This window comes from Fukomys damarensis, unplaced genomic scaffold (genome assembly GCF_012274545.1).
Source record: "Fukomys damarensis isolate Sample0158 unplaced genomic scaffold, DMR_v1.0_HiC HiC_scaffold_17, whole genome shotgun sequence".
NCBI lineage: Eukaryota > Metazoa > Chordata > Mammalia > Rodentia > Bathyergidae > Fukomys > Fukomys damarensis.
The window spans coordinates 34,510,389-34,526,463 of NW_022900929.1; the positions used below are offsets into that span (position 1 = coordinate 34,510,389).

At 42.2% G+C, this 16,075-nt stretch overlaps 1 protein-coding gene across 3 annotated transcripts in view; it reads right to left on the reverse strand.

The window, feature by feature from the left end:
* Window positions 1-16,061, reverse strand: part of Mapkbp1 (mitogen-activated protein kinase binding protein 1) — a 49,666-nt gene extending 33,605 nt beyond the window's left edge. For all 3 annotated transcript variants that reach the window (XM_010624753.3, XM_010624752.3, XM_010624751.3), the window contains exon 1: window positions 15,422-16,061. In XM_010624753.3, the coding sequence (XP_010623055.1) occupies window positions 15,422-15,538 (117 nt within the window). In that variant the 5' untranslated portion in view covers window positions 15,539-16,061. The remainder of the gene's footprint in view (window positions 1-15,421) is intronic.
* Window positions 16,062-16,075: the final 14 nt, after the last annotated feature.

Below are 16,075 nucleotides of genomic sequence, written 5' to 3' on the forward strand. Positions count from 1 at the left end.
GTGTGTGTGTGTGTGTGTGTGTGTGTGTGTGTGTCCGTCCTGCTTCTGACTGTCCATGGCAGAGTTCCCTTTCTTAGTGTGAGGGACTACTGAGAGTCTGTCTGCTCATGGCATAAGCCAGGCTGCTCCCCAGAGACAGAGAACTAGGAGGCCAGAATTACTTAGGAGTTGGCTGGCCTCAAACTGGCGAGGTAGCCCCAGCAACCGGGAGGAAACCGAGCTCTGTTTTGTTGCCATGTTGTGCTGCTACCAGCATCTTTCCTCCCTTTTCCCCTCCTCACTTCTCAATTCCACTCAATACAAGTTATAAATACCTTGTAAGTCACTCCAGCCAAACCCTGGTTTGCTATTTCTATAGACAAGCATGCTAGAGACCTGTCCAAGGCAGAGTGCTCCCTGCCTCTTGCTCCTTCCTGCAGCTTAAGAATAACTATGTCTGTCTCTTGCCTACACGCTACATTCTAATCTCACAAAGCAGATTCTCCACCAGATTCCAAGAACTGCCACTTACACAAAAGCCACAGAGGAAGCCCAGGCCGGCAGGCCATGTAGAGATGGGCATCAAGCAGCGAGGTAGGGACCCAGTCACTGAAGCCAGGAGAGGGGGCATGGCTTTCCCACTTCAACTCCTTCAGAGCCTAAAGTGCCATCTGGCCAGAGGTAGGCAGGGGCACACGGTCATTCCAAGACAAGCAAATGGATTCTCTCACTCTGGTACAGGCTCTGCCCAATCTGGCTAATTTACTGCTCTATCTGTACTACCAAGGCTACCAGAAACCAAGGACTTCCAATACAGCAGGAAAAAGCAGGCTGCCCCGCCCAACACATCAGAACTGGCTGGGGTTGAGTCAGTTCTCCTGTGTCGAGATTAAAATAGCCTCAGCTTCAAAGGAAGGTGAATCTGCCACTGCTTGGAGGTGGTGACCTTCAAGATCCTTCCGTCACTAGCTCCTGGAGACCACGAAACCAGAACAAAGGTTCCCAGACCTATACTACCTGCAGAAATACTCAGAAAGCACCCCCACTCCATCTCCACCTCTGCATCCCCTTTCCCTGTCCTGCAAGACTCGGACAAGGCTCAAAGGTACATGGGTAGAAGTCTCTGGAGCGCAGCAGGGTGGCATACAACTCTCCCAGGTACTTGGGAGGCTGAGGCAAGAGGACTGCTTGAGGTCAGGAGTTGAAGGCCAGCCTGGGCAACATAGCCAGACCTTGTGCCAATTAACCAATTAATTTTGTCTAGGTGGTTCTGAAGATTAATCAGGTTATGAACTATTAAACTAAGGCATTCTGCCATTGTGTTTCCAAAGTTTAGTCCCCCTTGGGATTACGAGGAGAAAACAGTGTTCCTAGCTTTAAAAGAGCACCTGTGGGCACAGAGGGTCCTGGGCAGAGGTTGCCTGGCAGTGAGAGCGCTATGTGATGAGTGCACTCTGCCAGGAGCCATTTCAGGAGCCTCACAAATGGTCATACGTACTACTCTTGAAAACTACTGCTGACAGCTTTATGGGACTAGTACTATATCCATCTTATAGATGAAGGAATAGGGTAAGTAGTGGCAGAACCAGAATTTAGACCTGGGGCTGTCTGCTTCCAGAAACCATGGAGCCCTGAGGATCCTAGTTCAAGTTTTTCAATACCACCAGAATGTTAGTTTTTTGTTTGTGTTTTGTTTTGTAGCTCAAGCTGGTCTTGACACTGACTGGCCTTACACTCCTGGCAATCCTCCTGCCTCAGCCTCCTGAGTGCTGGGATTATAGGCATGAGCCACCAGGTCCAGCCAAAATGTCACAATTTCTGAAAGAGCACATGGGGAAGTCACCATGCCTTTAGACTGGCTTCAGAGATACGTCTGAGAACCAAGAAATAAGGTAGAAGGCACGTGGGCATGGTGACATGCCCCTTTAGTCCCAGCTACTTTGAAGGCTGAGGCAGGAGGATCACTTTAGCCCAGGAGTTTAAGACCGGTCTCAGCAACACAGTGAGAGTGTGTCTCTTAAAAAAAGACAAGAGAAGAAAGGGAAGGAGAGCAGAAGGAGGGGAAGGAAGAGAACAGTAGAAGACAGAGGGCAGCAGGATGAAGTAGGGGAATAACAGAGGTCTATTCATGTTAGTTTCATTTATTTAATTAATTAATTTATTTATTTGGGGGGGTACTGGGGATCGAACGTGGGTCCTTGTGCTTGCAAGGCAGGCGGCAGAACCACTGAGCTAAATCCCAGCCCTATTTTTAATTACCTAAATTTATTAGAAGCTAAAATAAATCTAAAAAAAGGTTTCCTTGCTGGGTGGAGTGGCATACACCTATAATTCCTGCACTGAGGAGGCTGAGGTAGGAGGACTGCTGTATGAGGCCAGCCTGAGCTATATAGTAAGTTCAAGACCAGCCCAGAGAACACAGAGAGACCCTGTCTCAAAAAAAAAATTTTTTTTAAAAAAAGGTCCCCACTCTCCTCACTGTGATGGTACAGAGGAAGAGATAAAGAGGGTGGGTTTTTTGAACAGCATGTTGGGGCATGCTGCAACCTACAGGCAACATAACATGAACAGCTGATACCTGTTTCCAAGGCAACTGAGTATGCAGACTGGGAAGCAGAATGGAAGGCATCAGACTGACCGGGAGGAGTGAAGAAACTCTAGAGAAAGGGCTCAGTTATAGCAGAGTCATCATCACATGCCCAGGGTGAGAGCAGCTTTAACAGCACTGTGCCTGCACAGGGCCAGCCCTCCTACCCTCCTTTTCTGTGTCTTGAAAAGACAAGGATAAGGAATTACTCAATTTAAGCAGAAAGAATGTGTGCATGGAGGAGGGGGTCCCCTCTAAAATCCGGCCTCTGTTTACACCAAGACCAGAACCACCTAGCTTGATGTGAGCTAAAAGCCTGATCATCACAAGGGTCTAGTTCCTCTTCATTTGCCAACTCTACATACCTAAAGTCTCTTAATCTCTTGGTTTCCAACTCTCTAACAGGGAGAACACTAACAGTCCCTTACCTGGACTAAGTGTGCAAAATTAATGTGTACTCTGAAATAAGGGGTGAACCATGACTCTCACTGCTCTGTAACCACCGTCATTTGTGCCATGAGACTCTCCTGAGAAAAAGGGAGGTTTCAACGTATTATCTACAAAATGCTCATTTCCTTTCTATTCTCAATGCAAACACCCCATCTTAGGCCTTCATTACCACATTCCTGGATGTAGCAACTGCTTTTAAATCAATCTCCTTACTGTAGACCCTACTGTTCCCTTCTCCCTAACTCATCAGAATAAGGTATCCCTGGTGGAGCTTTGATCTGAAAGCACAGCTTTCCCTATCTAGTTAGCTCCTTACTGCCAACTAAATTAAGTGTAAATGCCCTAGCGTAGCATCAAGAGGCCCTACATTTCTTCTACTTATATTTCCTACTGCTCACCTATTGCACACATTTCTCAATCTGGATTCTTCATTGTTTTGGTAAAGGAGCCTTAGGGCTTTACCTCATGTTCTTTTCCAAAAAAGCCTTTCCTTTCTACTGCTACACAATATAAACCCACCTTCCTTCAAGGATGGGCTCCACATCTGACCTTCCTGTGATCACCTGGCCAGGACGAGTCCTTCCTCTTCAGTACTCTTACAGAAGTACTTAGTGTGCATCACCCACATAGCACATACTGCTTTGTATCTTGCACAGAAATTCTTGAAGATTTGTCTTATCTTTTCTACTAGTCCAGAATCTGGAGCGCAACATTGTGTTTAATACAACTCCGTTCTTATATTCCAGGCACAGGGTTTAATATATATCTGTAATTGAATTCAGGGCCATGTACACATTAGGCAAGTGCTCTACCACTGAACTACATCCCCAGCTCTTTGAATTCATTTTTTAAAGTACTTTATAATATTTATGAATATTTTTAGTTAATCTTAGTAAGTTCTTTTATCTCCTAGAGCATTCCCAACTACTTATTGCCAGCTCTAGAAGACACAACAGGAGCAAGATTTTGATGCCTTTATAGAAAGACCAGAGCAGGCTTGATTGGTGCCTTAATTTCTCTCAAACACTCTTATCCCTGACTTTAGTAAAGACGCAGGGCTTGGCCCTTTATGAATCTGCCAAATTATAATTAAATAATAAATTTTAATAGATTAAAGATAGCCAGGCATGGTAGTGCACATCTGTAATCCAAGCCCTCTGGGAGGCTGAGGCAGAAGGATCACAATTTAAAGCCCAGCCTGGGAAACTTAATGTCTTAGCAAGACCTGGTCCCAAATTTTAAAAATTTAAAAAAGAGGCTGGGGATGTAGCTCAGCACCAAGGCCCTGGGGTTCAATCCTCAGTACTAAAAAAAGAGAAAAAGGAAAGTATATGTACTTGAAAAAGGATTTTAGAAGTACCAAATTTAACCAAGGAAATATTTTTAAAGATATCACAAACAAGTGATTTCAAATTCAACAAGCTAATTATATATTGGCAAGAAAATATTTTTATTATTTATTTTATTTATTTATTTATTTATTTTTTGAGACAGGGTCTCACTATGTAGTTGAGACTGACCTGGAACTCACTATGTAGACCATGCTGGTCTCAAGCTCACAAGCCATCCTCCTGCCTCAGCCTCCCGTGTGCTGGGATTATAGGCATGCGCCACCACACCCCACAAGAAAATATTTTTATGTTCTATTATTCCTTAAAAAAAAAAATCTGCAGGGTGGGGGGTTTAGTTCAGTGGCACTACACCACTACCCTAAAAAAACAAAAAAATAAAACAAAACAAAACCTTCTTAAAACTGAGCTTATTATGCCAGATATATTTTCCAATAACACTGTGCATAAGTGCTTTAATGAAATAAATACACCAAGTTTAAATTTTGAACAGATTTATATGGGAAACACACATGTTTAAATTGGAGAGATTTCCATCTTTATTGTTTTTTTCTACTTACAAAAATAATACAGGCTCATTGTTTAAAGTTCAAACATTACAGAAATATATAACGTAGACAGTAAGAGTCCACCAAAATCTACTATCTCTCCCTGAGATAACCAATATTAACAGTTTGGTATGTATGTCCATAATTTCTACACGTTTTACTTTTTTTTATTAACATATATGTTTTTAACAAAAATACAATCATTAACATAAAAACTGTTATTCAATTTGCTTTTCCTCCCCATTTCTATTATGTACATCCTTCCACATTAGTACATATAGACTGACTTCATTCTTTTTAGCAAGTACAGGGAATTCCATTTCATTGGATGCATGACAATCCCTATTGATAGCACTTAGATAACTTCAAAGATTTCATTATTATGAATAACATCAAAAAATCAGTTATATATCCCTTTGTGTAGTATGTTTGCATAAAGTCAGACATCAGAATTATAACTTCTGAATCAAAAAGTATAAATATACACATTTTTCTTCTAATTGATCAGATCAAATTATCTTGTAGGAAGGCTCGATCAATATATGCTATCACCTATAGTATAAGCTAGGTATGACTGCATCTATATCCCCACATCTTCCTACAGCTTTAGTTTTAGTTTTTATTTATTTATTTATTTTTGGGTACTGGGGATCAAATTCAGGTTCCTGTGCTTGCAAGGCAGGCAGCGGAACCACTGAGCTAAATCGTTGGCCCTAGCTTTAGTTTTTAAGCAAAAAAATCCCACCATATTTAAATAGAACATTTCACTTTGGTTGCAATATTAAAAGCAGCCTGAAAATTATTAAATTGAAAGGAAGCCACCAGATTAATTTTACTTCTCAATATAAATTATTTGCAAAAGAAGAAAAATTATATTCATACCCGGAGAAACTACTGCTGCTAAAAAGCATGCTCATCACCTCAGTGGCTTCTAATCTGACACAGAAAATTAACAATCCTCCTACCTCTTGAAGTTCATTGATTTGACTCTGTTTTTTAATTCCTAAAAACTTGTAGCCACAGCCCTGAAATATATTACACAGTAGTCAGTATCAAAAAGAATTTGTGCTAGGCCTTCCTTTCAGTCAGTAGAGTATTACTGATACAAGTTAGAAGTTAGCAAGAAAAATGTACTTAGGATCCATCACAATGAAAAACCACACAAACAGCCAGGCGTGGTGGTGCACGCCTGTAATCCCAGCACTTGGGAGGCTGAGGCAAGAGGATTGCTGTGAGTTCGAGACCAGCCTGGGCTACATAGTGAGTTCCAGGTCAGTCTCAACTACATAGTGAAACCCTGTCTCAAAACAAACAAACAACAAAAAAACAACACACACACATTTGCAAAACAGACTCCTTGCAAATGGAAATTGAAAGAAATAAAATCTCACCAGCAATTTAGAAGAGACTTTGTCAGCATTTTAGAAATCTATGGGACCTGATAATATTAGCAACCTCTTAACAGCTGTGAAGTTAGCTAACATAATCTCACATTCACTACATCTCATTTAATCCTCACCATTGCCCTGGAAAGCATGAAAATTCCAGCTGCACAAATGAGAAAAACCTGCCCCCTCAGAAGTGAGGAAGCTTCCCTAACTCCAGTAACACAAACATGTGCAAATGCACAAGCACACACACACCACACACAGCCTGGCTACTCAAAGTGCAGCTCAAGGAAGAGGAGCCTGGGCATTACATGGGAGTCTGGTAGGGAGAAATGCAATCTCAGAGTTGGCTTGTGTCTGAATTTGCCTTATGACAGAGATCTGCCATTCCCCAGCCCAGCCCTGTAGGTTTGCATATTAACTGGCAGAAGCCCCATTCACTAGCAAGGTCTGGGTTTGTTGTGACAAAATCTGTGGTGGCTGCTATAGAGACCTCACAAGTGAGACTAAGGCAGCCTGGGGAAGGAGGGGCATCATATGCAGAAAGGATATGTTTAGAAAAGTCTGCAGCAGGATATTATGCCATGGTACACAGATACTGTGTTCTCTCAAGAAGAAGCCAACCAATAAGTGTCAGGGTAATGGGAAAGTTGGCCTGCCAGCCTGCCTGCCAGCCCCAAGTTTAGTTCTGACAAGCAGCTGCTTGCTTTTCTCCAAGGCAGAGGCTGAGAGGGGGCAAGGATTAGAGTTGCTAAGTATGTTCTGAGGTCCTTCGTACTCACCCACAAGCCTGTGGGCTGCCCTGAGTCCAATCCACTTGGCTTGGAGCTTTCTTAGCTCAGGATAAATGTGGCAGGATAGGGTAGGAGACCTTGAGTGGCCTGCCTCTGTACCTAAAATGTACTGACACTTGCCTATCTGCAAAAAGAAATCAAAGTAATATAAATCTGAGATGAGATGAGGTGAGGCACTTGCTCTGTAACCGTGGAGGCCACACAGCCAAAAGGAGTCAGATGGGCAAGTGACCTAATTTTTGTTCGTGTGCAAAGTCATGGAACCCCAACTGTCATCATCCAGGTTAGCCCTGGCATGGGACATTTTAGATCCACTTGTTTCCACAGAAACATGCTGACCCAACTATTTTCCACAGCTTCAAAAACAGTGTCAGCTGTGGGCTACAGAGATAATAAAAAGGTATTCTTTGGAGGGTCTGGAGTAGCAATAGCAAAAGTTACACCATCACCAGCTAACCAAGAGCACCAAACACTAAACACTGTCATACTCACACACAAAAGCAATCAAGGCATTGCTGGTCTCCAATCCACTCCCCCAGCAGCTTCTAGAGAGAAGAGATAACTGCTTGTAGCATAGTCACCTGGCACCACACAGCTGTGCCATCATCATGACCTTCAAGTGCCCACAGAACCACAAGCTGCACAATTCCTAACAGCACACAGGGCGAGAAGTGTGGATAACAGAAAAATTTGCAGATGGAGGGGAGAAGAGAAGAGGAGCAAGGATGTAGAGGGATGAGGGTTACTGAATGATGGCTCTGAAATAAGTCTGGGAAATCCACTGAACTGACTATTATAGGGAATGCTGGGGGGAAGCCTACTTTGTAAAGGAAATGCCTTTTTCTGAGCTGAATGATGGGTGTGACTCTTGGTTATAGTAATACTACACATATTTTTGTGCTCAGTTTTGAAAAAGAAGACTCCCTGGGAGGAGTACAAATGAAGTTGAAGTGTGGGCTTTCAAGTTAAGAAAGCCTAAGTTTGAATTCCAGCTCAGCCACCTAATAGCTGTATAGCCATCCTTTACTCACCCAGCTCTTATCATCAGTTTCCACATCCACAATGGAATTATAATAGTATTTGTGGGACAGCTGAGTAAATTTTAATGCAACAATATATGTAATGCTTATTACAAGCCTAGTAAGTAGCAAAAGCTTAATAAATAAATGTTAGCTACTATTACCACTACAAATGATATTATTTCTATTATTATTATTAGGAGAAAAGTACATGTTAGCTTTGAACAAAGATTAGGCATAATGGTTTTATAAGCATGCTGCATGAAAATGCTGACCAACATAAATCCGTAATAGTTGGAAAAAAGAGAAATTTGAAAGTCAAGATCAAGAATTTAGGAGTTCAATCCCTGGTACCCCCCCAAAAAAGATCAAGAACTTAGGTATTTTAATTTTAAAAAATAAACCACCTTAGTCAGGTTCAGTGGTACATATGTAAAAACTCAGCTACTCAGGAGGAGAAGGCAAAAGGATAAGATGAGCCTGGGCAACTCAGAATGAATGAAAAGCCATGTTCAAATCCTGAAGAATAGGGTGGGAAGTCTAGTAGTTCACTTCTCTAGCATGTACAAGGCCGGGGTTTCATTCCAAGAACACACACACACACACACACACACAAACCTTCACTTGATGTAAGCCAAAAACAAACAAACACCCAAAGAAATTCCCTTCTCAGAATTCCTCTAAAAGAATATTTGACAAAGTGGGGGGAAAAGAAATCAGCCATATGGTTTCAGAAAGGGTTGTTCCAAGATCTTTGAGTAAATTTAAATTTCAACCATAAAAGAAGGGGCAGGGAAGGGACAGTATCTTCAGTTTCATTTCAGTTTTAAGGCGAGAGATAAGGTAAGTAAACTTAGAAATCCAGTCTAAGAAAAAGCTAAAAGAACTTGTTTTATAAACTAGGGAAGCAACAAAAAAGCCTGACATTCTCTGTGATAAGAAGAAGGTAGTAAAGTTAACTCCCTAGAAGTCTCAAGAAGAAATAACACATACTGCAAACTCATTCTTCTATAAGTGTCCTTCAGAATCAAAGAAAAATACAGTGGCCAATTAGGAAGCACTATACACTTGCTGCTGTCTCTGCTATGAAGGAGGAAAGATTAAGAAAATCTAGGTTATGGTGGCCTCCCTCCAGAGTGTACTTTTATCTCCCATTTTCCTCTCTTATTTAGTCCAAGCTCACTCTGCAGAGCCAGTTTCTTCCTCCCTCCCTCTTCATTTTTACTTTTTCAAATAAATTTTGTTACTATTAAAAAAAGAAAATCCAAAGATACATCATGTAAAGGTACAAGTTTCCAATGATGAATGTAACTGTATTGTATACTTAAAATGTAACAATAAACTTAATGAAAAAAAAATCCAAACATTCAAAACTACCAACCCTAGCCAGGTATAGTGGCACATACCTATAATCCCACCTACTTGGAAGGCTGAGGCAGAAGTATCATCATGAGTTTGAGGCCAGCCTGAACTACACAGCATGACCCTGTCTTAAAAAAACAGACAAACAACTCAACATCCACACTGCCCAGTCTGGCTGTCATATTCACTTTTATTTCCCCTCAACACATTTTTTTTTTTTAAATTTTGAGAGGTAACAGAAGTTATAGTAAAATCAATGAACACGGTGGTGAACATTCAAGCAGATGGGCAGCGCTCTTTCTATAAGAGCTACTGTGAAAAGGAAGCTGGCAGGAACCTGGCCTCTCTGCATTAAACAACAGAGCCAGTGGGAATGGGCTGTGTAACAAATCACTGAGAGCAAAGTGGCTCTTCTCCCTTTACAACACCACAGTTTGAACATGAAAATCAACAGATACTCTGAGGACAACAGTAGGACAGACTAGTCCTCAGAGAAGCTCAGTCTGATAGATGTAGTCCAGAATTTCAAGCCCTGGACTGTTCTCCAAAGAGCAGTGCTAACACTCACAAGCATAGCCTGAGATTCTGGGACTGATGGGGAGGTTATGGAGGTCAGGAAGAAGCCTAATTCCTAACAATGTTCTTCATCAGCCAAGAAATATAAACACATAGGTGGCAAATGGAAGTAAGAAGTAAAGTCAGAAAAACACCAAGGTCCCAAAAATCATAAAAATACTGGCAGAAAGTAAAACTGCAACTCAAACTGATCCAACAGGAGAACTTGCCCTAAAATGCAGAGAGAGAGAGAGAAGAAACTTGGAAAGCAGCAGTGCTATTAGACTCCTAAATGAGTAAGCTCAGTAGATGAGGAAAGACTTAACAAGACATCTCAGAGCCTGAAGAAGCCAGACTATTTTTAGACGAAAAGGAAGAGATTTTGGGGGATCCATGGAGAAAAAGAGTCCTCACTCTGGTGAGAATCACTTTGAAGGCTGAGGGCAGCTGCAGGCACCAGAATGAAGATGGAATGGAGATCAAACAAAGCCAGGAGGGTGCCGCCCACCAGTTTTCATGGCACATCACCTGCTCTAAGGACCTCAGGACACTGCACAAGCTTTGATTCAAGACCACAGAACAGATGAAAACTCAGTGAGAACCTGACCAGGTCACTCACACAGGCAGGTGAGAGGCAGCACTACTGATGCAGGGGCCTCTGCTCTCGGTTATCTGCCTTAGACAGGAGCCCAGAGAGTGTGCATCTAAAGAGCTGTTGGTTCCCGAGTCCCCAGGGAAGTACAGTGGAATGGTGACTGGCCTGGCCTGAGTCCAGTTCCTTACTCCTGATCATAGGGGAAAATCTCTGCTCATCTGCCTCTAAGGCAATGATTAGATCCTCAGATCTGACCTCAAAATGGTGCAGTTCTTTCAAATCAATCCCTGACAGCAGTTTACAGAGCCATCAGTCTAGAATCTAAGTGGAGAGAAAGACTACTCAAGAAAAAAACTGGGCTAGTTTGATATACTTTGTGTGTGTGTGTGTGTGTGTGTGGTACCGGAGATCGAACTCTGGACCTTGCACTTGCGAGCAGAAAGTGGAACCACTGAGCTAAATCCCCAGCCCTAGATATACTTTTAAGAAGCCTCGGTGAAGACTCTGGTATGAAGAAAACAGATTTCAGAATCCTAGCATCTAGGCCAGGGGTTCGTAACCAACAGGTGGTCTCTGATGAACTTTAATATTACACAACTAAAAATTCTACCCCCGGGGGTTCAGATTCCATACAGTTAGGATAGGACCCAGGAATGTGGGCTTTTAAAATGTTGCCTAGAAGCTGAGTGTGATAGCACAAGCCTGTAATCCCAGCACTTGGAGGCTGAGGCAGGAGGGGTTGTGAGTTTGAGGCTAACCAGGGCTACATAGTGAGACTCTTTCTCAAACAAACAAACAAACAAACAAACAAATGTTGCCTGGATATTCTAATGCCCCACTGCCTGCCCTCTAACCACTCTCCCAATTTCATAGCCATCAAGGCAGAACTAATAATGCTTTCAAAATGAGTATGTTTTCCTCTACCAAATAGGCAGATCAAAGAGTTTCAATATTTCTACCTGGGCTCAAACCCCAAGCAAAAGCTGAAATTAGATGACTGCCTTTCTCCTTCACAGCACCCACCCACACATACTCTCCTTACAGCCATATATTAAAAGACTTAAAGCGCCACCATATAATCATATAGGAAAAAAAAAGAGAATTAAATTTGCAATCATAAAAACAACCAGAAAAGTCACCTTACCTACTGTTTCCAGAAGGGATAATACACAACCCAGATTGGATTGATAGCTATTAAAGAGGTAGAAGATTTCAAAATCTTCATTTACTGTTTCCAAATCTAACAAGCACCCAGCATAGGCAATCCTTTTTTATCCCTAACTTAAATCTTGCCTGCTCAGCTTTAGCCCATTTCTATACTTTGTTGAAACAGAAAAACCCAGCTCACTCTACATAAAAATCTTTCAGTAACTTTAGGAAAAGAGGGGAAGGAGGGTTTGCTACCAACAGCATATACATTTGCTTCTTAAGGAAAATATAGCCTTTTTTTGGTTTATGTCTTATACTCTGAGTAACTACTTTGAAAATAAAGATATATGGTGTAATAATTATTGCTACTCTTAGTATATGATTATGAAATTTGGGGTTTCTTTCATAAATTTTTTAAAAACTGCCTCAACTGAGATAAGAAGGAACTGACATATAGAATTTGAACTTGAAGGGTATTTATAAGTGATAACTTCAAGTTATACTTCATCAAGAATCAGCAGATCTGGCATTAAACCTCAAATCACTCTTTTCTAATTACTCCTCTGCAGACTCCCCTCCCTTGGAAAATGCTTAATAAAAACAGCAGCTCTCATCAACTCTCTCTGTAGTAATTTAAATCCTCACCTCTCCCTTAATCTTTTAACCATATTTTAACCATATATTTAACTAGGTCTCTCCTGAATTAAAGTCTTTAATGAGCAGTCCTTTTGAGGTGAATGCACTTTCTTTCTCCCTTATGCACTCTTCATCGAAATAGGCTGCATCTCTACTTCTTATCTACCATGTTCTTATTCCTAGTTTTGATTTCTCTTCCAAAGGGGTCACAAACTCCTCCTGATCATTTCGTACTTTTTTGGACTTCCAATTTTACCTCATTATATCAGACATCTTTAAATCATTCTATTTCATTTACTTCTTTAGTACTTACTGCATACTTTACACTGTCCCAAACCGTGATGTAAAGGAACTAAAAAATATGAACCCTCACCTTAGGAAATGAAGATATATATAAAAGAACAATTATGTATTGGCTTCAAGGTAGTAAGGCTAGTCCAAAAAGGCCTTGTAACTGAAAATTACAGAGTAGATCTAGAAGTAAAGTAGAATTTTGATGAAAAGGAGGAGGAAGGCAACCTTAGGACAGTGCGATTCTAGACAGGAGCCATCTGAGTGAGGTTAAGAGCTGCATTAAGGCCCCCTAACTCTTCCTTCTTTGGCCTCCCCCCACCCCCCGCACATCTTTTTGTCTTCAAATTTTATTTCAGAATTAGCAAGCCATGAATCTCAAGCTTTCTGTTACTATGATTTCCCATAGCCATCATATATTAAGCAATTAACAGAGCCCGATAGACCAGGTCCTGTGTTGGTTATCACAAAGCAGGCTGTTACAATAATCTTAGGTAGATAGCCTTCACTAAGTTGTCCGGGGTTAGGCATCTCTAGGTCCTAGGTGCACAAAGACAGCTACCTACCCTTCTTGGGTGTTAAAGATAAGCATTATTGCTCTTGCTGTGTCACAGCCTTCAAGGGTCACCCAACTCCTGCTAAATATTTTGTTCATACATAGCTTTGGAACAGACAAAGCCTTTTAAAGTAGTGTGAAGCACTGAATTCCAATGTGAAACAGGGATGTTTAATGGTGATGCCAAAGATGCCCCCCTTTTCTGTTTGTCTGGATCGCTCTCCTCTTTCCCAGGACTCACAGTTCATACATCCCTTCCTCTGTAAGGTCTTTCCTATTTCCCTAAACTGAGGGCCCCTTCCTTGTGCTTCCATTAATAACAATGCACGCCTCTAGCATAGTGCTTACCACACCATGATGTAATTATTTGTTTACATGTCCGCTTAGCCACAGGCTCTTTGATGACATCATCACTGATTCAACACTTAATAGGCACTCAATAAACACTTGTTGAATGTTATAAATGAAGTTAATGGGAAGTTTTAAAGAATGGCGACAGCATACCAAAGTTATAGTAAGTATTCACAATGAAGACTAAACTCCCATTATATATTTTTGGTTTGGGGGGGTTTTTTTTGGTACCAGGGATTGAACTCAGGTCCTTGTGCTTGAGAGGCAGGTGGCAGAATCACTGAGCTAAATCCCTGGCCCTCCCATTATATATTTTTATTATGTATACCATTTCTGGCCAGAAAAAGGCCCAGAGATGTGAGATTGTTTTAGTAGTGCTGGTTACTGTCATATTACCAGCAAAAAAAAGAGCACTTGCAGTACTAAGAATAAGCAAAAATTGTCATATCTGAGACATTTTCTAATTTGAGGGCTCATTCTTCTGTTTCTGGAATAGGTGCAATTAGTAATAAGAATCCTTTAAAAGCCAGGCATGGAGATACACACCTGCAGTCCAGCTACTCTGGAGGCTGAGGCAAGAGGATCATTTGAGCCCAGGAATTAAAGAACAGCCTAAGCAATATAGTGAGACACCATATAAAACAACAACAACAACAACAAAAAAACAAGTTCTAAGAAAGGTCACTATCTCCACCACTATGGAATCTTGTGGCAAATTGTGATTCAATACAACTCCTGCTGAAATATACAGAAAAGCTATTCACCTTCTTACTAAATCCAATTAAGGTTCTGCCAAGGGAGAGAGATCTGAATTAAATCCTCATAATGTACAGTAGCACTTTAACTCATTCGTCACCATGGTTACTCATCTCTGAAGAGTCCCAAGCAAGGGAATAAAATGGTGCTGTCTCAAGTGATATGCTCTGTACCAATCCCCAATCCCGTACCACACAAAGCTATTGTGTTTACAGGATGCTGCTAAGACATAAAATTTGATCTGATCCTATGGGAACAAAGCCCTGCATGCCCTCGAGGGAGGGATTAATTTCGTCCACTTCTATAGTCCCAAAGTTGTGGGGCCCAACAAAGTTGAATAAAGCACAAGGTCCAAAATGAAGCCAGGTGAAGGGATGAGGAAGGACTCTGCCTTTCAGGAGCATCTGCTGCTGGGAGGGATGTGGCTCCTGACATACAATGAATGGGGTAAGCACTGTTCAAGGGCAAACAAGAACTGCTTTGCTGGCACACATGGCTCCTTGCATGTTACCATTCCGAAGGAGCCAAGAAGCTCCGGTTAAAGTAATTTAGGCCTCCTAAAGAAAAAAATGTTTTGACCCCAGGCAAGAACAACTAACTACCTAGCCAGTATCTCAGCCAGTATCTGGCATTTTTCTTTCTGCTTCTACAGTCTTACACAACTCCAACTGTTGTTTCAACACCTGCATCCACATTAGTCACAGCTTAGTCCCTCACAGGTATGTGGTTCCACTATCTTCTTCCAAGAAGGGAAACTGAGTCATCACATATCACCTGGCTTCCTCAAGCCCACTCTTGGTTTGTCCGGAGGTCGCAGTTGAAGTCAGGCTGCCTTCCTCCTATTCACCTCCTGTGTGAACTCGGCATGCTCACCCTTGCTCTTTTCCCTTCAACCTAAAACCAAGCCATTGCCTGCCTCCTTGAGGAGCAGAGACAAGCATACTTAATCTTTTAGTCAAGAGTTCTCTTCTTTCCCAAGAAAGAGGAAGGTGAAAGAGGAACACGAAGCAGAAAAGGGCAGGGATGGAATGAAGTGGCTTTACTACTAGGACTCACCTTAGAGCTGAGGTCCTCTCGACGGTTTCCTGCCTTACTCCTTCGCAGTTTGATTGATGGGGATCGCAGCAGGTTCTTGATCCGGCTGGTAATGGTTGACCCTTCCACAGCCATCATGATAAGAAGCCCCTTGGGACAGTCTTTTAAGCAGTCTTGGGCTCAAGTGTGGCACTTGCTTCCCACTTCACACGGCCCGGCCTTCCAATCCGCCCTTTCACTGGCCTGAGATGGCAGAGGCTACCTTAGCATCACAGTTGGCATCTCATGCCTGCGTCTGCAGCTTTGACCTCTAGGTATTCCCTCTTTCTTTCTCCCTCACCCTTTCAAGCCTTGCGTGCTTTCTTATAACGCGGAAAGGTCAGATAAGTGGGAAAAGTAGGGGGAATCCTGAACCATGGGGTAAAATCTTGAGCCAGGAAGAAATGCCAGGCCCACGCCTGTGAGAGGCGTTTGACTAAAGAGATGGGATGGGCTCCAGCAGGGGTGGTGGTTAGTCTGATCCCCGTTAATGCACAACTGTTCCCATGGCAACTGCGGTGTCCTAGAGAGGAGGCTGTAGCGGCCACCTGGGAGGTCCCCGGGGCGAGGCTCTCTTCGGCCCAGCAGCCCGTTCTGCCACAGGAGCCTCCCTCCCCCACCCCGACCCTCGGAAGC